This window comes from Vipera berus (genome assembly GCF_964194415.1).
Source record: "Vipera berus genome assembly, chromosome: Z".
Classification (NCBI taxonomy): domain Eukaryota; kingdom Metazoa; phylum Chordata; class Lepidosauria; order Squamata; family Viperidae; genus Vipera; species Vipera berus.
Genome location: NC_138205.1, coordinates 42,573,820 through 42,599,528, shown reverse-complemented (window position 1 = coordinate 42,599,528; position 25,709 = coordinate 42,573,820). Strand labels below are relative to the sequence as shown.

The window sequence follows — 25,709 nt, the reverse complement described above, 5'->3', positions numbered from 1 at the left end:
TTAAAGGCAGGCATTAGCTAAAGAAGGTAACAGCAGAAATGGAAGTAGTACCCGTCACTGATATTAGAGCCGAGCAACAAAACAGCTACTACAAGTGAAGAGCAAGTGATCTGTGTGGTGCATCGATCAGTAGCAAACATGGAAGCAAAGTCAAGAAGGCCAAATGCAAAGCAAGCTTTTTCATCTTCTTTTTTCAGTACAGATTATGTCCTCATAAGAACGCCTTGTGTCATGCCTTTGTTGCAGATAATGCATTTAAAGATATTAGAACATCAGTACAGAGAGAAATAAACATCTACAATGATTTATACAATAAGCTGTATTTTAGTATCAAGTTGGTCATCGCTGATGTATTAGGTCTAAGGATCATGAAAAGCAGATCTGTACTTATTCATCCAGAAAATGTATAAAATGCCAGGCTCTATTGGCTTTGCCAGAAAAACAATATTGTCAGAAGAACTAATAACCAACATTGAACCTGGACAATGAACATTTGAGTAGACACCAAGTGGTCTTTTCTTCAATGTTTCATTGATATTTTAAAGATATACCTAAATAAACAGGATAGGAGTATGAGAAATTCTGGGATGTTTGTTGAATATCATAAAAGGTAATCTACTGGGGAGAAACTGAGGAAGTATTCTTCCTGATTGCTTTTGAAAACTTTTATTCTTTCCTCCTGAATGATAGTGTGAAATGAAGGAGACATGTATTTGAAGGAATTTCCAAGGGCTATAGATTTTCTCCCCTCTAATACCAGGTTAAATTTCAAAAGGGACAGGAATGTAGTTATTAATCGGGCAGCAGGAGACTCAAAGTTATCCGAATAGAGAAAGAAAAGCTGCTTTATCAATAGACAGCAATCATTTCAAAGTGGTTCTGGCCAGTATATTTACTGAGTAACCATCATGCAACTTATTTAATTTAATTTAATTTAATTGGATTTATATACCGCCCTTTCCCAAAGGACTCAGGGCGGTTTACAGGGTAATTTAAAACAAGAAATACAAAAGTTAAAAACAATTAAAAATAATTACAACAGTCCCTGAAAAAGTAAAAAAAACAATTAAAATTAAAATTAAAATTAAAATTCTCAGCCTGGGCCAGAGAGCTCGAAGAGCTAGGTCTTCAGGTCCCGGCGGAATGAACGGAGGTTGGGAGCAGTCCTAAGGTCCACGAGCAGCTGGTTCCAGAGGGCAGGCGCACCCACTGAGAAGGCCCTCCCCCTGGGTGTTACCCGCCGGCAATCTTTTACCGCCGGCACCCTGAGAAGACCCTCCCTGTGGGAGCACACTGGACGAAGGGAACTTGATGCTGGCAGCAGGTGTTCCCTCAGATATCCCGGACCCAAGCCATTTAGGGCTTTATAGGTCATCACTAGCACCTTGAATCTCACCCGGAGGGCAACCGGAAGCCAATGCAGCTCGCGGAGTAGAGGTGTTACATGGGAGTATCGGGAGACCCCCATCACAACTCGTGCGGCCGCATTCTGCACCAGCTGAAGCCTCCGAGTGGTCCTGAAGGGCAGCCCATGTAGAGAGCGTTGCAGTAGTCTAAACGGGAGGTCACGAGCGCATGAGTGACTGTGCGTAGGGCATCTCGGTCCAGGTAGGGTTGCAACTGGCGCACCAGGCGAACCTGGGCAAACCCCCCCCTGGTCACGGCTCCTATATGGTCTTCAAAATTGAGCCGGGAGTCAAGGAGGACGCCCAAGTTGCGAGCCCTATCAATAGCTTGTAATCATTCAGATACTGAAGCTAGGTCTTTTAAGAAAAATGGAAACATCCATCTAATTCTTGCATTTCTTTCAGTGCTAATGAAGGAAGAAAAGATCACATGATTTGGCAGCATTGCCTCAAAAAAAAATTTCTTGCAAATGAATACTTTCAATGTTTTCTTCTGTTCATATAATGAGCAATTGATTCCATCAAGGAAGTTCATGTTGAAGTCTTCATATGGAACACAAAAGTATTCACTCACCTATGCTTCATGACTCTTCTTTCAAACATTTTTTTAAAAAATCCATGGACTGAAAATAAGGCAACTTTCATATCATCTGAAATCAGGCCAAAATGCATACTTTATTGAGTAAAAAGGCAGCAGTTTTACTGCTTTGGGTACAGCAGAACAGGCAGCAATTTGCTGTAACTAAATAAATATGTGCCTGGTATATTACATGATTATCTTTAAGGAAGAGGCAGCTATAATGAATATCTATTATACTACACTTGTCATTACTGTCCACTAAGCCACCCAAGTCCTGATAACTGTATGGACATTTTCCTGCAGTTTTCATGGTAATATTTTTCAGAAGTGCTTTACCAATACTATCTTTCTAGGGCTGAGAGAAGACGACTGGCTCAAAGTCACCCAGCTAACTTCTGCACCTACGGGAGGATTAGGTTTTCCAGTTCTAATTTAATGCATTAACCACTAGACCAAACTGGCCCTCTGTGCTAATACACACCAAAGCTCATCTATCTAAAGAACATACTGCTATTTTTTGCAAATTATGTTATTTTCCACTTTATTATTTCATTACTTCAGCTACTTCATAAGGATGTATGTGCTTCTTCACAGATAATTCTTGGCAGCGGGTCCAGCCTGCTTGTACACCCAGCAAGTGTACAAAAGTGAAAGTGCACTTTTCCAATAATAGCTTGCTATAGCCTGGCAGGCTAATTTAATTTAAATATTCATTTCATTTTTAGTGATGAAAGGCATTCTCTTATTTTTGCTCCCTTGCATGTTCTTCATTTGATCCCCACAGCAGTTAATGAAATGAAAGTTAGTAATCTATGTTGTCCTTTTTCTGAGCCAACTATAACAATTTGACATATATAGCCAAAGAAGTAGACACAGTCCCATCTCAGCCAGAACAAACAGCATCATTCCTTATATTCATAGTAGAATGTTCTCAATGAAAGGAAGTTACTTCCTTAGTTGAAACTGCATATTATCAAAAGTTTTTGTCACATACAATCTTTGAATGTTCCATTAAAAGTTCATTGAGAACTAAGCACCAATCTATTTGCTAGGAGGTCAACAAAACAGTAGAGCATTACTAATTATGTCAGATATTGGCTGAAAAGCAACGTCAAGCCCTGAAAAGCAATCCCAATAACAGCTAAGAAGTACCTGCTTCTTTTGGTAAGTTTTACTTTGTACAGTTTTTTAAAATTCCTTTTACCAATCTGCAGAATTATTACTTTCTCTCTAAGCTCTTTGACAAAGTACTGAAATATCATGATTTTACATTAGTTTTCATGCAGCGATAATGGCTTTCTATCAGTGAATGGGGAAGAAATGACCGACCACTTCTTTCAACTTTTCCCAAAGATAGACATAATGTAGGTTGCTATTCTGCATCTAACACCTTCTTCCTATCACTGAGTTTTCTGATGAATTTGTTAGGTGTTTTTTCCATAAACACTGTTTATGCTTATGGAACATTATGTTTGGAAATGTTCATCCAGGCCTTTCTCTACTTTGCTAAGCATTTTATTCAAAGAAATATAAGTGATTTTTCCTGGCTCTCTCCTATTTTTCACAGTATTTAGCAGACGTCCCCAGAGATAAATGTTATCCCAGAGACAAGAGAAATAGACTATACAGTAATCAGCTTACAGGGCAAATTCTTATCAAATCAGTGCTGGAACTTTCCAGGATTCGCACTAAGATACTGATCTGAGTGATTGAGTAAAACACTGATCACTACTGGCACAATGTCCTCAAAACTTCAGAATAGGTTTTTCATCATTCAGTCCTTAAGTTCTATGCCTTTGTGAGAACCACAGGTCTTGGATACCTAAGGCTAACCTCAGCCAAGTGCTAGAACCTTACTGTACTATGCAAAGAGGACTTTACTTAAACCAAAAAAACTGGCTGTCCTCACAGGATCCAAGGATAATTGTCACTATCCAACTGAGTACTCAGTATGGGGCAAAGAGTAATCAAGTAAGTTGCAATTCATTGCCCATGGTGAAGGAGCTGTGATTCTCCATTTGTTACCATGGTGAAGGGACTGGGAAGTCCGGCGCTGAAAGAAAGGGGGAGGAATGAGAACAAAAGCTCTTCTCAGATTCTTCTTGTTTCAGCCTGGTTTCACTGAAAGTTAAAAATCACTGAGCCTGGATAATCTTGCTAAAGTCCTGGAAAATAAAGAGAACACATGAAGCAAACAAGAAGACTTCTGAAGAAAAAAGGTCCTACAAGTGTTTATTTGTCTTGCAATAGGATCCCAAGTTCCACTAAAGTTCAAGGATGTCCATTGTAAATCAAAATAAATGCTTCCAAGTAGACTTATTTGGGGTTTATTATATATGACATATTATATATGACACAGAGTGAGCGCCTGTTACTCGTCCCAGCTTCTGCCAACCTAGCAGTTCGAAAGCACGTAAAAATGCAAGTAGAAAAATAGGGACCACTATGGTGGGAAGGTAACAGCGTTCCGTGTGCCTTTGGTGTCTAGTCATGCCGGCCACATGACCACGGAGATGTCCTCGGACAAGCGCTGGCTCTTCGGCTTTGAAACGGAGATGAGCACCGGCCCCTAGAGTCGGAAACGGGGGAACCTTTACCTTTACCTATATATGTGCGGGGGAACCTTTACCTTTACCTATATATGACACAGTTCAATGACTTGGATCAATGGATAAAAATACTATTATTGGCATTGCATAACATAGCTAAAAGATTTTGTAACATAAAATAGCAAAAGAATTGACGGAAAAAGCTTTAGTGTTGGCTATTAACATAAAAGAACTTGCTAGATCTTCAGGATGCAGAAAGGAGGAAAGCTCCTATATGATTTTCAAAGGAGGAATTCCATCATCAGTTTTCAAACACTAGGAACACTTCCTTGCATAGATTTTATTTTATCAGAGATTATATTATGGAAAAGTATCTCCACTTGATCTCTCAGGCATAGAAAACTGAGAATCTTCCTTGAAAAAATTATTGAAGTCTAGAATGACTAAAAAAAATAAGATCATAGATACTAGGGAGGAATATAACCTGTAATGATTTCTAAACAACTGAAAGAAATTCAGTTTTCAGCCTAAGTAATTCTTACTTCCAAGTCTGAATTTTCAGTATATGGGAAGGTCCCTGTTAAAGTTGTCCATATCAAGATCTTTTATAAAACTGCCAATGCAGCTTTATAAAAGATTGTGCTCTAGAGACAGATAGCTTTTACTTAGTAAAAGTCATTTTCATATTCCACAGATAAAGGTACAAACATCTCTCATGCTGATAAAACCAAGCAATACGTAATCCCCTAAAAAGTGACCAGAATACTTGTAGAAATAAGTATTCCAAAGCACAAGAGGGTAGGAAGAGATAAAGAACATCTGTAAGTTCTTTTTGACATTATATATTTGGCTATTTGCAAGATGCTCAACTACAATTCTTATCTTCCCTATATGCATAAATTTCTGCAGCATATTGACCGCAACAAATTTATCCAATCATTTTGACATTTTAACTGTTCGATGATGGTGTTCGATGATGACATAGTTTGTATATTATTTGAAACCTCTAGCTTGTTAATATTTCAGAAAACATTGAAGGGAGTAACAGAAAACAGATGGGTAAACACTTAAAAAATACACTTACTGTGCAAGTGTAAACATTCTGGAATATCACAAAAAAAAGTTTCATTTTTTGAATATAGACAATAGAGTGCTAGTTTTCAGCACAAGATAAGTGTAATTGACATTATCACAATTCTTAACACAAAGACATTAATAGCAGCTTTGGTCCAAAGAATATTAAATTTGAAGCCAAATCAAAGATGAAGAAAACTGCTTGAAAAGATTATCTGTTAATTTCTATATGATTTTGTCATTTTCCCCAATTCAGCTTAACAATATTCTGTTTATTTCACAAATTCATGATTCACTTTGAATTTTATGTGTCAGTCTGGGCAATAAGGAAACAGAGTGAGCAACGATGCAGCAACTTTGTTCTGGAAAGTAACAGTAAATATGGCAACTCAGTGGTTCGAGTGTTTATTCTGATATGCAATGGACTTCTGGAATATAAAATGGGAAAATGAACAAGTGTTTTAATTGCTTTTTTGACATAATTAAGTATCTGACTACTAGAAGCATGGTAAAAATGCTGATGGATACCAAAAGGAATCAGAAATTTTTGCCATCAGAAGGAAAGGAAGCTTAATATGTTTTAGAATTCCCAGCTTAGTAATCATAGTTTAATAGCCAGAAAATAGTATCAGGTACTGATATTCTAAAAGTCCTCTCTTTCTCTTCTCTCTTCACATTCAAACGTGGTCCATTTAATTTACGATTCTTCATGAAGAACATCCATTTGATCTTCAACCATTGTGTTTTAGCATAGTAATTTAGCTTAAAAGTAAAGGTTATGTTGAAACAAGCTTGATTACTAGTGATTTCATGGATATATCAATGCATTTTTCTCACCCTACAGAAATGACTTGCCATGTCTTTGTTCCAGAATGTATTTTGAGTTCATTCAAAGATAATCTTAGCTTCCAAGAAGAGCAAAGCCTGACTCAGTGCTGCCACTGATATATTTATAGTACAATAAGAATAGGATTTTAAACCTGATCTAGGTTATTAAGAAGTAATCATTTTTTTAAACTGCTGAAATACCTCAGAGACAAATTGCTTTATGTACTTTTGGTCTAGTAATGGTAGCAGCATTAATTAAATAAATACATTCTGATTGTTTCTCAATAGCTGGAACAGAAATTATGAATTAATCCCGTATGTGCTACAACGTGGGTCAATACTTTCAATGTATCAATATATTTAATATACCAGAACAAATCCTTAAAAATCTAATAATGAGGATCCATTTGGCATTTTTGTTGTATTAGTCCACATCTAACCAATCTGGTTGCCATCAGATTATCTAGCTAATGTTATGCAGAGCCCATGAACACTGTTTGGCTTCAGTGTTTAGTGACCATAGTCCACATTTACTGATAGTTCATTGGCAACTGTGGCTGGTATCTTCAAACATAAAATGGTCTGCTACACAGACCACAGGCAACCCGAGCAAGAGCTAAATGGGATGTTGCCTTTGTAGCTAGATGTCCTGATTACTGATTGATCTTTGGCCAAGCTGGTTTCCAACTGCTGCAGGTTGATGAAGGCTGGTCTCTGACTGGTTTTTTATGTTTAATCCTGATTGTTTTGCTAGTGTTGGTTCCCAACTGATCCTTTGTTCAAATCAACTTCTGATAGACCATTTTTGGAATGGTGAATCCTGATTGGTTCTTTGTTTGTGCTGGCTTCTGGTTTGTTAGTCCTGATTGGGACCTTGTCCAGAAAAAAAATCTGATTTAAACATTTTAGGAAGTTGATTCTTGCTTAGTCCGGCTTTGGGGAGGACAAGTAACCAGGTTTTGTTAACTTTCAGACTTTCGTCTTTCTCGATGAAGCTGTTGGGATGTTTATAGATCTCAATAGCCTCTTTATGCAGGTGTATATAATAGTCTGAAATTATTGACAGTATTTTCCTGTCTTTGAACTGAATTTTATTATCTTTATGACACAATGAATGTTCTGCTACTGATAGCTTTTTTGGATTGTTCTTGTCTGCAGTGCTTCTCATGGTACCAATTTATATCTGTCCACAGCTAGAGGATGCAATGGATACAGAACGCTGTAAAGAGTTCTCTGCTGTCCTTGGCTGACTAAATGATTTTCTGATTTTCTTAATTGGCCTGTAGGTGGCTTTAAGGTTGTACTTTTCTAACAATTTGCCTATTTGGTCAGCAACCTTATTTATTTACCTTTCACATCTCTGTACCGCCCATCTCAAAGAGGGACTCTGGGCGGTTTGTGCAGTAAAATGCTAAAATATAAAACAGTATATATAAAAGTTAAAAAAAGTAAGAGGCCAGAGATTAAAATTAGTTAAAAGCAAAGGGAGGGCTTTCAGGGAAGTAACTATACCCATGGCTATTTGCTCCTGTGGGCTCCCAACACGAGGTTGCAGAGCTAAGTCTTAACTCCTTTTCAGAAGGCCAGGAGGATGGGGGGGGGGGGCTGCCTCACCTCTAGGGAAAAAATATTTCATATGGCAGGGGCAACAGCAGGGAAAAAAGGCTCTCTTCCTAGACCAGGGGTAGGCAACCTTGGCCCTTTTATGACTCATGGACTTCAACTCCCAGAATTCCTGAGCCAGCTGGCTCAGGAATTCTGGGAGTTGAAGTCCATGAGTCATGAAAGAGCCAAGGTTTCCTACCCCTGTCCTAGATTCTACCATTTGGAGTTCTTTAACTGACAGGGTCTGCAGTATATTTTCCTTGCCTGGTCTGATGGAATGGGCTAATGTAATAGAGCAATGGTAGTTCCATAGGTAGCCGGGCCCCATTCCATGTAGGGCTTTGTAGGTCAAAATCAACATCTTGAATTGGACCCAGAAGCAAACTGGCACCCAATGCAGCTCACCTAGCAGAGTTGTTACATGCGCCCTTCTAAAATTTGGGTGCCTAAAATTACCCGTGCAACCGCATTTCGTATCAGCTGAAGCTTCTGGATACTTTTCAAGTGTAGCAACATGTAGAGAGCGCCACAGCAGTCCAAATGGGAGATGACCAAAGCACGAGTGACTTAGTGGAGAGCCTCCCTATCCAGGAAAGGGCACAACCGGCACACAACACAAAATTGAATCAAGGCTTACCTAGCCATGACTGCCATTTGCTCTTCAAGCAGGAGCCATGCTTCTGGAGGATCCCAAGATTATGCACCAAGTCTGTCCGGCAATAGCGCAACTCCATTCAAGACCAAAAACAATAAACTGCTGGACACAGAGGCTCACCCACAAGCACTCCTTCTTACCAGGGTTCAGCTAAAGTATGTTGTTCTCCATTCAGGCCCCCACAGCTTTCCACGCACCACAGAAGAACGTCCACTGCATCACTCACTTCACCAGGGACAAAGATCTATAACCTACCTTCTCTATGTAGGGGAGAAATACCCTTCCTATTCATAGTGGTTTGTTCACAGATATTTCTACTAAAACACCGACGCTGGCCATGAAAATCTACACCTATATATAGATTACATTCATGTTGTAATAAAACCATCAGCTCTCTAAACATCATTCTGGATAATTTTTAAGTAGAAAAATATTTTAAACTATAGTTTAAAATGAATATGTCATGCTTGTTTGCTTTGAATATAAACAACTACTCTTCTAAAATTGAAGACATATTTATAGTCACTTTTCTGGTTATATAAACTTCTAATTGTTTTTAAGTAGCAAAGCAAACCTTTTTACAGTTTAAGGCAAAGACTGGCAGCAACTGGTGTGTGTGTGTGTGTGTGTGTGTGTGTGTGTAATGATATTTAGAATTTATGACTAGCCTATATCCTCAGCTCATTCATACTTTCAAGTTTATTCCCACTGATAATCTCCCTTCATTTTTTTTTAATCCTGGCTTCCAGCTTGTGGGATAAAACATTCCTGTTTCCCACCCCACATGACTCACCTGACGGATTCCACCTAGCTTGGCTCACCAAATGATCCTCTGTCATACTGAAGTCCTGATGTTGATCAGCCATCCTGTCACAAAGGTCACCTTGAAAAACAAAAAAGAGATACAGAGGGTTTAAAACAAAAATACTAACTTTGTTGGATAGCATCTACCTTAGGCTTTATAATACAAGTGGTACTCTTCGAGTGAACACTCATTCAACAACTGTTCTGAGCTTCAAAGACACTAAGCAGGGAGCCTCATAACTGGTCCTTGTGTCTCAATGTTCCCACAGTCACAGGATCACGATTCAGGCACATGGCAACTGGCTTGCACTTATTATGATGGCTGCAGTAGCCTACCGTCACACAGATTTGCCACCTTCCAGAGGAATCTCCAGGCTGTAGGGTGTGTGTGGGCCCTGGGCTCACCTGCACTCCTACCACACCGTGCAGCCCCCACTTCCCCACCCACACCTATGCTAGGCCACCCACTCCTCTGCTCCTCATAGAAGACAAAATGATTATTTTTTGAAGAGTTTGTTAACCTGGTTGCCAAATTAATAGATTACTGCAAAGAAAAACAGAATGGAAAAAAATTAAAACATCCAACTTAAAACTTTACAAATTTCCTTTCATCACAATAACCCAAAACAGGGTGATAAATCCCTTTTTTTTCCACAGCAGCAGCATTCCTCCAGGGAATGTAAGATGCATGGTGAACACAGATGAAGCAATAGTCAAAAAATGCTGGAACCATCCATTTTCTTTCTGAGACCTCCTTTATTATCTTTATCACCTTTCTCTCTCTCTCAAACATCATGTTGAAGAGAAGGAACTGATAGTTCCCATAGGATATCTAAATTATTTGTTGCAAAGGATTAAGAAAAATGTGAAAATAGCCTAAAAATTCATTCCAGACATAAGAACAGCTGCCCCAAGCCACCCAGATTCACTTTGTAGAACAGATGGATGGCATAAAAATTTAACAAATAAGTAAAAGCTGTTTGGTTAGCTAGAATCTGCTAGATTACAACACCCTTTAATATGTCGCAGCATTTGTTTTCTCTATCATTCTATGCATTTAAATATATTGTCTTTTAAAGTAATTTTATTCCAGACACAACACAATGCCTTCTTGACTATACACTAAACATTACTAATGTTTGTATTAATTTACTTTTTTCAGGGGAAAAAACCTCCTTAGAATTGGATTGGAATTTCCATTGCTAAAGGAAGCAGTCATTAGGCAAAAAAAAATCATGTGACCACATGCTCAGCAATGGCAGTTCAATAGTCCTCACTGCCCTGGTATTGCTTCTCCCCTGGGCAAACTGCCTGCTCTGTCCCACTGCTCCCTTCCAATCCAGAACTGATTAGTTTCCTTTGGCAGATGAGGCTGCGCTGCCCTACTGCACTCACCTCCGACTCAATTCCCCACTTATCTCCTTCCCATTTCTGTCCTTTTAGCCATCCTGCACTCTGCTGCTGCCATATACACAGAACCACCTCGAGCTGACGTTCGCCATCTTCTCCTGCTACTGCTGCTGCTGCTGGACATTTGCACCACCTTCCCAAGGTGCAAGCAGCTGCCTCAGCTGGATACATCTCATCAGAAACAGGGAGAAGATGGCAAAAGTCACCTGAGGCATTGGTGGGGGTGGAGGTGGCAGAGCACAAGCCATGTGAAGGGTTCAACAGCTGCCTCAGCCAGGCACACCTGATGACCAGTGGGAGGGGAAAAAGATGGGGAAGACCAACAGGAGGCAGCAAGGGCAGTGGACTGCAGGCGGTCAAAAGGGACAGAGATGGGAGGAGGTAGGCAGGAGGGACTTGAAGACTATGCTGTGGTTGTAAATGCAGGCAGGCTGCTAAATGCCTGAGTTGTGCACCCATGACGAAAGGGTGCTGCAACGGCCATAACTTCAAGGACCAGTTGTAACTAGCATTCTTTCAGCACCATTGTAACTCTGAACAGTCACTGAATGACCGTTAAGGGAGGATAACCGAGTCCTTCGGGAGAGGGGCGGTATATAAATCCAAATAATAATAACCTGCAACAAGATTTATAGATTAGAAACAGACTTTTACTTAAAACAAGCCAGTGTAAAAATATTTATCACAGATTTAAATTGGCCCTCTTTATCCTATTTTACTCGTCCCAGGTTCTCCCAACCTAGCAGTTCGAAAGCACGTAAAAATGCAAGTAGAAAAATAGGGACCACTACGGTGGGAAGGTAACAGCGTTTTGTGGGCCTTTGGCGTCTAGTCATGCCGGCCACATGACCATGGAGACGTCCTTGGACAAGCACTGGCTCTTCGGCTTTTGAAACGGAGATGAGCACCGGCCCCTAGAGTCGGAAACGACTAGCACGCATGTGTGGGGGAACCTTTTATCCTATTTTTAAATGGCATGATATTTGACATCAAAGATTTTGAAAAGCTTTGTAACTCATCAGGTGGAAATAAACAAGCCTCAGCATATTTATTTTTAATTTTTAATTTTAATTTATTGCACAGATGACTTTAATTTTAATTTTATCTTAATTTCTGTTATATGATATTGTTGTTAGCCGCCCTGAGTCCTTTGGGAGATAGGGCGGGATATAAGTCCCATTAATAAATAAATAAATAAATATACTGCCCAGTAGAGTGTTTCCTAATCTCTAGAAACTTTGCCCTATATGAGATTATATGGCAATATAAAGTAAACTATGATCTCAATGGACAGTCACAAGCTGCGATTCTTGTATGACCCTGAGGCATGACATAACTTGTCCACAAAAGGGCAACATAAGAATTTTTACCCCAGTACTCTTTGTTTCCCAACTTTTATGGATATCTGGTCAGCAATAATAATTCAAAAGACATGCCACCTTTAGGATGGTGCAAGCAATTAATAGCACCACCGTTTGCATTTTATGGACCTTGTAAATAGATACCCCAGATTGATTTAGCATTGTGAAATAGTACGGTAGACAGTTTTTCCATTTTCCCTTTCGCCACAAAGAAAAGTCTTGAAGAAGCATGTAAGTTGCTTCATGAAGAGTCATAAGTCATAACGAGAACTGCTGAATGTCACAAGGATTGGTTGAATATGATTGATGCCTCACTGTCCCCACCGAGCCATTTTGTAAACTTAAAAGCTTCTGGTTTATTCTGTTTTGAAAACATTTATCATATGCTACCTCTTCTGCTAATAGTAAATTCACAGCTCCCAAAGAAGCTATTTGGTGCTTTGTCCCCCATTCCCCACATAATCTAAAAACGCACTATGCCCCCCCCCGTTAGCTTATAAAAAAAAATATTTTTCTTGCCCTCTCAAAATCTTTGGGAAAAAAATACTTTAGGTCACTTTAAGGTTCTTGATGTATAGATGTAACCATAAATTTAAGTAACTACAAAAACTTTTTAAAAATACTTAAGTAGGAGAGGAGAATATTTGGTCTAATCTATTTATCAAATGTCTGGGTGGTGAAAGTTCTCTACTTTGTCATCCACAGCCAGATCTTTCCAGTTTGAAGTGATAAGGGCCCTTTAGAGTTTATCTATAAGCACACTCTTTCTCACATTGCTCCCAAACCAATGTTATCTTGCAAAAAGACTTGGATGTTATTCTTTGGATAATTTCCCAGTCAGCAAGAACTCTATAAGAAAATTATTCTTCAGGAGCCTCACATTTCTGCCCAATTATCAGCCCTCCGAAGTAAGCCAGACAGGAAATGGGAGTAGATGAACTAATTCCTCTTTATTGTAAAGCTACATTACCAGAATCTTGCAAGTCTGAAAGAACAAACTTCCCACACAACAATTTTAACTTCCTGATCCATTAGGACGGGTCCTTTTTCAATTTCTTTTTTGTGATTGTTAAGCGATTGTGGGTTCTTGTCCCTCTTGTCTGTTTTCTAGGTAGCATCCTTCTTCTTTTCCCTCAAAGCTACCCATGCATTCTATTAGACCAGGGATGGGGAACTATGACCCTTTTATGACTTGTGGACTTCAACTCCCAGAATTCCTGAGCCAGCCATGTTGGGAATTCTAGGAACAGACATCCACAAGTCCCCCACCTCTGCATTAGACCAATAAACAATAGTTGAGGATGCTTGTTGTGGGAAGTCCCAGGTAAACATTTCAAGTTTCCACTGATAAAAAAGGTAACTTATTTTTGATAAAACCCAAAGAAGAGACAGATAAAAAGTGAGTCCCTATCCCATACCTACTTATGCTTTTGGTGATATATAGTTGTCTACAGCTTACTTTGGATTTATTTATTTGTCCCCGCAGCAAGTAGCAATTTCCCTGTTGCTTCAGAAGCTAAGCAAGATTAGCTAGGCTTACAGGTTAGATTGGGAAGCCCAAAAACATCCTGGAAGAAAGTAATCATAAACCCCTGCCTATTGCTGCCAAGAAAAATATATGGACATGTTCATGAAGCTACTATGGGTCACATTCAGCTTGAAACTGTCTTTACTATTACCTTTTGAGAATATATAGATTTGCTAGAATGAGAGAAAGGAATATCAAGACGATATTCCAGGGGGTGCAAAAACTTGGGATTTCAAAATTACAGTGTATATGCATAATTTGTTGCCATTATTTAAAACTTTTGTAAGGGGTGCGAGAATATATCAGAAGCGTTCTAGGGGTGCGGGGTATAGAAAAAGTTGGGAGCTGCTGTGCTATTTGAACTGGGACAGAATGGAGATAATATTGCTGTTCTGCCCACCTTGTTCCTAGCAGAATCCCTGACTAATTTAACCAGGTGGATTTTAAGGCAGTGCTGTAAATTTCATCCTCAGATTGTCCTAGCTAAGCCAGGTCATGGTTAAAGTTACCCCTATGACAAGTATGAGATTCTTTCAAGCTGCCCCTGGATCAAAATCTAGGGCTTTGTGTATCTTCATGCTAGTCTTTGTTCTGGGATGTGAGAAGGTAGCTACAATTGTCATCACAGAACAAACATCTTGGGAAGGTTGGTCTCAGAGTATCTTGCAGGGATTAAGATCCATTAAAAGGTTTCTCCCCCTCACCCAAAAAGCAGACTCCCAGAATTCAATGGTTTTTAAATGTTTAGATCAAGGTCCCTAAACTCAACTCATTGATCCCTTCATAAAATTTTAGACAGTTCACTGACCCCTCCAAAAACAATTATTATATGAAAATAATTTAATGAACACTACTTTAATTAAAAGTACTATGAATACTAATAACAATATCAACTCCTTGGAAGGTCCCATCAACCCTTGGATTCAATGTTTATTATTTAGGGGAACCATGTTTAGCTGATAACAGGAATCCTACTGATAATAATCCTTGCAGAGTAATAACAGCTTGACATACAGTATAAAGGTAAAGGTAAAGTTTCCCCCGCACATGCGTGCTAGTTGTTTCCGACTCTAGGGGCTGGTGCTCATCTCCATTTCAAAGCCGAAGAGCCAGCACTTGTCCAAGGACGTCTCCGTGGTCATGACTAGACGCCAAAGGCGCATGGAACGCTGTTACCTTCCCACTGTAGTGGTCCCTATTTTTCTACTTGCATTTTTAGGTGCTTTCGAACTGCTAGGTTGGCAGAAGCTGGGACGAGTAACAGGTGCTCACTCTGCTACACGGCACTCGGGATTCGACCCACCAAACTGCCGACCTTCTGATCGACAAGCTCAGCGTCCTAACCCACTGAGCCACCGCGTCCCTTGACATACAGTATATCCGGCCGCTAATATGATCCATACAGGCCACTCTATCGCTCAAGCTACAGATTATTTTTCTTATCAACAGAAATAACACAACAATTTCCAAGTAAATAATGGGACCACAGTAGCTGGATATGAGCAAGTAAAAGTAGCAACTATCTGTTGGGGATGCTTTACATTTGGCTTCTTGCATTGAAAAAAAGTATAGTTAATGGCAGATTTTGAAAGAATAAGGCCAAAAATTAGTAGCTAATATGTTAGCAATATCATTTTGAAGTAAGATCTTAAGGAATTACACATATGAAACAAATTTTGCCTGATGCAGAAATATGAGAGCCAGAAATACTGGCTAATAAGAAGAGGATTATAAGACAACTAATGTGGAAATGAGAAGTCTAGAGAATGGCCCAGATAAGGACTTTCTATGGGGTATACAAAAGAAATTGGTTAAAACTTTGAAAATTAAAGTGGAGATACAAATGATAAATTAAAAGAATGATCTGGATAATCATATTTTGCTGGATTTACAAAACAAGGTTGCTAAAGCCTCAAAAATGCCTTTAGGGTGGGAAAAAAACTTGGAGAGACCAAATCCTATAGCATCTGAATGAATTAAAGATTGTCAAAAAGAAAAGGAAGCAATATAAAGTTATTTTTTTTTTTTGATTGAGGTTAAAAAAAGACATATTTCTAATAGGCTCTGGTAACTCTTTGTGGACATTTTACCAACACCAGGACTGAAAAGTTGATCATTTATGAATTTGCGTATAAATAAAAAGTATGATTATCAGAAAGAGACATTTGCTTACAACCTTATAGGGGTGTAGAGTTTTTTTAAGTTTATATTTCCTGTGATAAAAAATGAAAGTCACTTTTTATATATTTCTTTGTCTTTTGTTTTTTTTCTTTCTTTGCACTTTTTATTTCTCCCATCTCTTTGAATTTACTTTCTATTGATCCTATTACTGTAATTAATATCTTAAATGATTATTTTTAAAAAGTTCCAAAGATATTAAATAGAATAAAATAGAAACAATTCCATTTGTTACAATAATCATCCATAGAAGGGAACTAACAAATTAAAACAAATGTTTTAATTTATGCAAATGTCTGTGTATCATGTTCAGCTTCATACATAATTTTCTTATCTTATATTCCAAGGAGTTACTATTATATTTCCTATAAAAACTGGAAGTAACTTAAGATATATATTCCAGTAATGTTTCTCTTAAATCAAACTCAATTCCTAAGAACTAAAGAAATGGCCATGCATTTTCCTATCAATGATACAATAGTGGCTAATTCTGAGATTTCCTGCTGGTCTCCCATCCAATTACTAACCATTTCCAACTCCGCTTAGCTTTTTCAAGATCAATCAAAATTAGTTAAGTTTTTGGTTCGTACAGGGTGACCAGGAAATAAGGATGCATTGTTATTGTTGTTGTTGTTAGCTGCGAAGTTGTGTCCGACCCATCGTGACCCCATGGACAATATTCCTCCAGGCCTTCCTGTCCTCTACCATCTTCTGGAGTCCATTTAAGCTCACGCCTACTGCTTCAGTGACTCCATCCAGCCACCTCATTCTATGTCGTCCCCTTCTTCTCTTGCCCTCAACCCTTCCCAGCATTAGGCTCTTCTCCAGTGAGTCCTTCCTTCTCATAAGGTGGCCAAAGTATTTGAGTTTCAACTTCAGGATCTGGCCTTCTAAAGAGCAGTCAGGGTTGATCTCCTCTAGGACTGACCGATGTGATCGCCTTGCAGTCCAAGGGACTAGCAGGAGTCTTCTCCAGCACCATAGTTCAAAGGCTTCAATTCTTTGGCGCTCAGCCTTTCTTATGGTCCAACTTTCACAGCCAAACATTACAACTGGGAAGACCATAGCCTTGGCTATACACACCTTTGTTGATAGGGTGATGTCTCTGCATTTTAATGTGCTATCTAGATTTGCTATGGCTTTCCTCCCCAAGAGCAAGCGTCTTTTAATTTCTTGGCTACAGTCCCCATCTGTGGTGATCTTGAGCCCAGGAAAATAAAATCTATCACTATCTCCATTTCTTCCCCATCTATTTGCCAGGAATTGAGAGGGCCAGATGTCATGATCTTGGTTTTCTTAATGTTTAGTTTCAGCCCAACTTTTGCATTCTCCTTCTTCACTTGCAACAAGAGGCTCTTTAGTTCCTCTTCATTTCTGCCATTAGAGTGGTATCATCTGCATATCTTAGGTTGTTGATATTTCTTCCGGCAATCTTAATTCAAACTTTTGATTCATCTAGCCCTGCCTTTCTCATGATGTGTTCTGCATATAAGTTAAATAGGCAGGGCGACAGTATACAGCCTTGCCGTACTCCTTTCCCAATTTTGAACCAATCAGTGGTTCTGTGTCCAGTTCTCACTATTGCTTCTTGACCCACATATAGGTTTCTCAAGAGACAAATAAGATGGTCTCATACTCCCATCTCTTTAAGAACTTGCCACAGTTTGTTGTGATCCACACAATCAAATGCTTTAGCATAGTCAATGAAGCAGAAGTGGATGTTTTTCTGGAACTCCCTAGCTTTCTCCATGATCCAGTGTATGCTGGATCCAGGATGCATTACTGCTTTTAAAATAATGCCTCCACACTTAATATACTTTGACATGAATACTTAACTCATTTCAGGATGATTTACTTTTCTCTAACAACTCATTAAAACTCATAAAATTGAGTGGTAAACCACAGATATTCACAGATGTAAATTTTAAATATGCAATTTTATTTAAAAATGTGTCTATCAATCCTTATTAAAAATACTATTAGCTCCCTAACCTCTAAACAATGTGACAAAATGCCTGTTCAAGGTGACAGGAAACCTAAATACTTGACAATCAGTTACATTTATAATTTTGCAGTATTTTATTTCAGAATTCACTCCCGTACTGTCTGCATCTTGTTTTGAAAATAAAGAACACCATAAGCAAACAAAACTGCACTAGTTCAGAAACCTGTTTCAGTCTGAGTTCCAGTCTGTTCTGGGATTGATTTACCTTAACAGATTACCTATACTGGAAGAAAGCCAAGGGATTTTAAACCTATTACCATGATTAAGCTATTAATGACACAGGAACCATAGTATCTTACTGTCTGCTTCAACGGGAGATAGAGGACAGTGTTTTACAATGCTTATTTCAGTTACTGCCTGTAATGTGTAGCATTGGATGGATTATTTTTCAGTTATCAGTTTTCCCCACACTGTTTAATTTGTTCATGAAGCCACTAGAAGTACTCATCACAAATTTTGAAGCAGTGTTATCAGTGTGCTAATCTTATCCAATACTTTTTCACTGTTAAACTTAAATCAGGAAAGAGCATAGACCCCAGGCCTAGGACCCCAGTGGGAGCACATCATTCTGTAGGTAGTTAATGGACTAAGGCAGACATGTCAAACACAAGGCCCGGGGGCCAGATCCGGCCCGTGAAGTGGTTTCATGTGGCCCGCGAAGCCATCCTGGAAACAGTGAGGGAACGGCCCCCACTGCCTTGGCCCTGGCCCAGAGATCCTCCTTCTGCCAGACACCCTGTCCCACTCCTGCCCAGGCCCCCATAGGCACCCTTGATGCGAACGATGTAGAGCTGGCCATGCCCACCCAGTAGGCCATATGCACTCTAGCCACGCCCACCCAGTAGGCCACGCCCACCCAGGCCATACCCACTCGGCCCCCGAGGGCAACCGCAATGCTGATGCGGCCCTCAATGAAATTGAGTTTGACACCCCTGGACTAAGGTAAGACCTCACCTTGTCCCTTTATGCACCTTGCTCCCTCTCTTCTTCCCAATCCCAAGATCCTATTGCTACACATTTATAAGTAGTCGATGGGTATTGGGATAAAGTCTGAAACTAGAATAATATATCTACTAGCTTTTCTGATTAAATGTGAGCAATTTACATCAAATCTGCATCAAATGCTTTGTGGCAGATACATGTCCAGGCTAAAGTTAAGGATATTAAGGCTTAGGATCATTATTTGAAGAACTAACTACAGATAGCCTCCAAGCTCATCTTAAGAAATCCTGTTAACTGATGAACCTCTAGGAGCAATTTGAAGAGTAATAGGGACATGTCCTTTTCAAGGCTGTGTAAAAGTAATCTATTTCTTTAACTCTGTTTTCATAACTAATACACAATCCTTTAACGGAGAAGACTCAAATAGATATTTCTCAAGCCTTCTATGACTTATAGTAGACCCCCCCTTCCCCTCCCCCCGCTTATTCTGATGCCCTCAAAGAACTAGATTACAACCTTTGGCATTTCACACAACTGACCATACTGGATGGTGCAGACAAGAACCCAAGGACAAACATAATGCTACTGCAGTGGTCAGATCTGAATTTTGGGATCACTTAAAGGGCCGGATCCCAAAATGGCTGCTATGGTGGTGTGGCCAATCAGAAAACACCTCTGTACCAAAGTGGAACAAAGTATCAGGATGCCACCACTTCCCTATTTATTGTCCAAGAATGCTTTGGGGTCTACATGATGCCTAAACGCATTGCGACAGATACAGATCATGCTTGATGACAGCACTTTGCTTTGTGGCGTGCAGGCATCCGGTTCTTTTTATTCTTCAGTTAAAGAAAAAAATAAATATTAAGGGAGCTTGCCAGATCCCAAAGGATTTGCCACTAGACCAACTACTGCTTCTCAGCACAGCCCTGGGGATGCAAAAATCAGAGGAACTCCAGACTATTCCTTATCTTACTTTGTTAATTAAGTTACCAAGAAGAAAAAACTGCTCTTCTAACATAGATTTAGCCTAAACAGCCCTGTAAAAAAGGTTAAAAATGGTCCAAAGTTTCTTTTTCTTATTAAGCAAATTTTGCTGACTTCCAAAATTAGTAGAAATAATATTAAATGGTTAAATGGTTTTCCTGTGATTTTTCAGCATATTTCCTACAACTGAACATCTGTCTCTTTTTAGCATAAGGAGTTCTGTGAAGACAACTATCTCATGAAACACATCAGCACTAGAAAGTAGGAGGCAAAACATCTCTGCCATATTCTAGCCTTCTTCTGCCAGTTACGAGCATCTTGCACTGTAAGAAACACAGATCATTATGCAAAGGGGCTTCCTCCAGGCTTCTGCAATAATTTTTCCTCTGGGATTTCCACAGGAAGACAAGAACTCAGTTACAGCAGGTAAAATACTTTAGTGCAGAAACAGAGAACTCTAGTTATGATACACAGCAACTTGCCCCTGGCTAAGAATCTGTTGCTCTAGCTAGGTAACCAGTCAAGATTATAATTCTGAGTTGCCTTTTCCTGTCCTTTTGTAAGAGGCATTTTCTCTCTCCCTTTCTAATTAGGGCCACCATTTATATCAGATTTAGTTGCAAATCTGTACAGACTTAAACAACAATGCATGAATTTTAAAGACGCATGAACAAAAAGGCCTTCACTACAGCAATTTGGAAGTGAGGAATGCTCAATCCATGGTTCATTAGAGAGCAAAAGGGAAAAGTACCCCACCTCATTTACAGTACTAACTTTTTAATGTGTGTGTGCTAAAATTCCTCCTTCTATCAATTATAGAATTAGAATGCTTTTCAGTGTTTAACCAACCTTTCCCCAATGTTATCCCAGCCAGATGTGTACTGTAATTTGGGGGGGCTCTAATCTAAACATTCTCGAGACTTATGGTTTGTTGATGCGGCCACCACAGGCGCTGAAAGGCAAGCTCCGTCTTCCACATCTGATTTCACACCGCTGGGGGACCTTGGAAAGGGTCAAAAGTCACCCTGTAGGGGTGACAAGCAAAGAGGGGACCCCCACTTGATCATGGGAGGGTGGTAGCCTTTCCGCTCGATCCGGGGCAGCCCTTTAAACCAGTAGACAAAAGACTGGCCATAGAAATATGGCCCGTCACTAGGCTGCAGACAGCCGAAGTCAAAGTTACCACCAGGCACCTATAAAGCAGCGCAGATGAGACTGGGTGAGATCTGAGTCTCTCTTCAATCCTAACTTATTTTTTCTACCTGTATAAGCTGCCCAAAGTATTTTCCCCCCTGTGGAGAGAGGGAAGGGAGATATTATCCCACCCTCTAAAAACAGCAGTGACTAACTATCCAGGGGAGTTTAAAACACTGAAAGAATAACCAGATTTTAACTGGATTTCTATCTTTTTAAAATTTGAGGACTAAAAGATCTTTTATTCTTATTGAAGAATTGGGTTTTTACTTACAAAAAAGAAATAAAATTGGAAAAAGGATTATAAAAATTTTGGACTTAATTTTTTTTTAAATGGTATGGGTGATATCTTGTGGCTAAACCTGATATTACAACTTGTTATTGTCTAAAAGAGACTTGGCTTGAAGCCCAGACTATAGATAAGACTTTTTCAACCTTGGCAAATATCAGCTGTGAGAAGCTTAGCTGTGTTCTATACTCAGTGACAAAATTATTTTCATTCTCTGATTGTAAATCTTTTAACACACCACTAAGAGAACATGGATGAGGATCAGGAACAGATTCTCTCTATGTTGAAAGCAATTTATGAAACTATCCTTACAGCTTCTGATGAAATAAGATGCTACAGAAAAGAACAAGATGTCAGCCTAGATCAGGGGTAGGCAACCTCGGCTCTTTTATGACTCATGGACTTCAACTCCCAGAATTCCTCAGTCAGCTGACTGAGGAATTCTGGGAGTTGAAGTCCATGAGTCATAAAAGAGCCAAGGTTGCCTACCCCTGGCCTAGATATACAAACCCAAACTTTGATTACAACCAAAAAATCAACGACACAGAATATAACAGAAGAAGCGGAACAATCAAATACTATGATAGAAGACTCAACTGATCAACAAACACACTGAATGAAAAACCCAAAAAAGGAAATGACAATACTGAAAATGGAAAATATTTTCTATATAAACCAGAAGAAACCTGAGAATCAAGAAGAAGAACAGACTGAAGGGAAAATAAACATTTCAGGACTACGTCTAGATGGAATAATAGAGACAATTTGTTAGCCCTCCCCCAAAAATGGCGACTGGATGACCTCTTCTATCTCAAATAATATATATAATAACAGAGGGAGATCTATTTAATGACTTAAAAGCACGGATATGGAAGGCAAGTTGGCAAAGAAAGAAAGCTAGAATAAGGCTGAAGAAAATTGGGGTTTTGACTTATTAGTGAGGATTAAAATAGAATATACTCAAATAGATGAGATGTATACTTTGAATACCAGATTTTGTTACGAATTGAGATAAAGAAAACTTTGGTCATTTAAAACTTGGAAGCATAAATATTAAAAGTTAAATTTGAATATTGATTTGTTAATAAAGGTTGAATGTAAAAGTAATTAAGATATATATAAGCTAAAAATCTATTGATAAATGTAATAAACATGTTTTTAGTTAGCTGATATAATAAGAACTGTACTGGCTTAAATATGAGATAGTAGAAAAAGAGAGGAAGTATTTGATGTTGAAACAAGGGAAATTTTGGTTACTAAATTTAAGACATTTGGTTACTAAATTTAAGACATTTGGAAATTAGTAGAAAATAAGAATGTTATACTGTATTATTAATTAGATGATGTAAGATGGTGAGAAATAGAATATATTCAAATAGATAAGATGTATATCCTGAATATTAGACTTTGTGATGAAGGGAACTTTGGTTACTTAAAAAATGGAAAATATAAATATTAAATGTTAAATTTAAATACTAATGGGAAACTAAAAATTGGGAAAAATTAATTAGGACATTGATTGTCCATAAAGACTGAATGCTAAAATAACCAGGATATGTATAAGCTAAAAATTATTGATACATGTAAGAATGTTATTTTTATTTAATTGATATAATAAGAATTGTATTAGTTTAAACATGAGACAGTAAATACTAAGGGGGAAAAGAGAGGAAATATTTAATGTGCTAGTTTGAGACTTGTACTAAAGATACTTGTATGTCATTGAATTATTGAGTAACTCAGCCGCCACGCTGCTTTTTAAATGCTTAAATGTAAAATTAGAAAATCAATAAAACATAAAAAAAAATCTAAACATTCTCACAGATATCATTCTCATAGATGACGAGTTGGAAAAGCTGTCATAAGAAGCATTGTTTTTAAAAGGACCCTCATTGTGTGTGCTCCTGTACAAATCGAAGAACTTTTCCCTATTAATTCTTTATGGAACTCTCTAATATCACCAAGCCCTCGATAAATCCTGGAAGCATTGCTGTTATTTTATCACAATGACTGACCTCATAAGACAGCGTAGGTCATTGTGAAAATTCCACCAAAGAGCAAAATAGAAAGCAAACAGTGAAAATTCATTCCAAGAAATCCATTCCACCATCTCAGCACAATTCTTACCTCACCACTGAATGCCACACATGGCAGCTTTCTGGTGAAGGATGCCTACGAAAGAGTCAGTATTTCAGAAGTAGCTTTCTTTTACTCATTTTAAACAAGATCAAATGTTGGTAGATCATAATATGGTAAGTCGTTCAGCTACTTTCATTTGTACTTGGGCTATATTTTGTCTATATAAGCGTAATTTTTGGCAACGAGGTGAAATCTGCTCATTTTTATTTATTTATTTATATTTAAATTTATATACCGCCCTATTCCCGTAGGACTCAGGGCGGTTTACAGGGAAAATTAAAAGTTAAAATACATCATATACAATTAAAAACGATTAAAACTAAGATTTTGACATACCAAATAACAACCAAAACATAACTGGAAACATTTTTAAAAAGTATTAATATAAGTCATTGCTCTAGCCTCAATTGCTGTTTTTGTTAGATGCATCTTTTCTTTGGTGACTTAGAAAACATCAACTTTATGCCTACTATGTATATTTTTGTTGACACATGCATATAATTGCAGTTTAGCCTTATCAAACCAAGATGTTATGAAATATACTTTACATTTATGATGAGCATTTATAAATACATGTACATGCTACATGCATGAAAGCATATCCTTCTTTAGAGTCAGACTAAAAACAGTTCTCTAAAGCCTTATCTATCTAGTCATAGCTGTCCATGAAATCACATAACTCAGTACAAGGCATCTTGAATAAACTTTAAATTCAATTATTGTTTCAAATCCCTCCTCTTGTAAATGCAAGATATTTGCCAAATCCCATAGGATCTCATTAGAATTAGATATCAGTTCTGTCCAAATCAAAGACAAAGGTAGGTCAAGAGTTCAGCAATGTCCCTTAAACAAAATTATAATCTCTTAACTCTTACTTTTTCAAATATTGATCATGACTAGAAAGGTGACAAACACTGTGTCTCTGAAATTGTTTCAGACAATTTAAGCTTTGTGTTTCTATTATTCCTTGAATTAACCATTACATTTTATTTCTAAATACAGATTCCAATACTCCACTTAACTTCCACTCAGTTTTCCTCTCCAGATAACATTTATATCATGCTTTCTCCCAAGCCAGGCCATGTGACTGTGTACTTTTACAGCAATTTGTATAGAACTTGAAATTTCAAATATTCATGGCAGAAGTCATAACATATCTATTGTGGTGGATAGTTTCTAATGCATCTGAAGAAGAATGGCCTGGCTTGGGAGACAGCATGATATAAATGTTATCTGGAGAGGAAAACTGAGTGGAAGTTAAGTGGAGTATTGGAATCTGTATTTAGAAATAAAATGTAATGGTTAATTCAAGGAATAATAGAAACACAGAAGCTTAAATTGTCTGAAACAATTTCAGAGACACAGTGTTTGTCACCTTTCCAGTCATGATTCCGTGTCTTCTGAACTGGAGGATAAAGAGTTTAAGCATGTCATCTAAATCCAATCCAAAGATTAGCAGCAGTTCCTATTTTCAATATCAAGACTCAGACTTGTTCCATAAATCCAGAGAGATCATCCATGTTAATAGTAAAACAAAGTCTCTAAATAAGAAGTCCCATAAAATCTTGTCTACTAGAGGTGATGGGGGGGCATCAAATTGGGCTCTAGAAAAGGGCCATCAATATTTGCTTGGTGTTAAATTGTACAAGTACCCTACAATATAGGGCTTGTAATTAATTGTCTGACAAATGGCGACAGAATTCAGGAGCACTGGTGAAATTATTTTGGTGACCAATGTCCCTAGTTTTCTCTTTTATTACTGAATTATATAACTGCATAAAAATTTAATTAGATATACTCAGTGCTTTTTTTGTAAAAGAAAAAGGTGCCGGAACTCACATATGTCATACAACCCACCTTGCCTACCCTACAAGGTTCCATCCAAAAAAGGTGCCGGAACGCCGTTCTGAGCGTTCTATGAGAAAAAAAGCCCTGGATATACTGTTTTATTGTATTATTTTTGTTGTTGTTGTTGATCATCACACAGTCAGCCAGACATTCAGACTGGATTTGGCATTTTTGTCTATCTAATGAGTCCTTACCAAGGATCTGGGATAGGCATATCTAGATGTTTGATTTTGTTACAGATATTGTCACAGGATGGAAACTGTCCCCAGTAAAGCCGCCATTTGCAATTGACTGATGACAAATTTGTCAGTGACAGTGGTGTTCAAG

At 38.3% G+C, this 25,709-nt stretch overlaps 1 protein-coding gene and 1 long non-coding RNA gene across 2 annotated transcripts in view; both read right to left on the bottom strand.

Annotated features, from left to right (window-relative positions):
- Nucleotides 1–25,709, bottom strand: part of LOC308678126 (microtubule-associated protein tau-like) — a 92,190-nt gene that overhangs the window by 60,768 nt on the left and 5,713 nt on the right. Inside the window, exon 2 of the mRNA XM_081345004.1 lies at nt 9,491–9,580. Within this exon, the coding sequence (XP_081201130.1) occupies nt 9,491–9,580 (90 nt within the window). The remainder of the gene's footprint in view (nt 1–9,490; nt 9,581–25,709) is intronic.
- On the bottom strand, nt 6,002–8,099 carry LOC308678131. Its single transcript, XR_014028607.1, has 2 exons — nt 7,787–8,099; nt 6,002–6,037 (listed from the first exon to the last, which is right to left on the bottom strand). It is a non-coding gene; the product is annotated as an uncharacterized lncRNA (long non-coding RNA).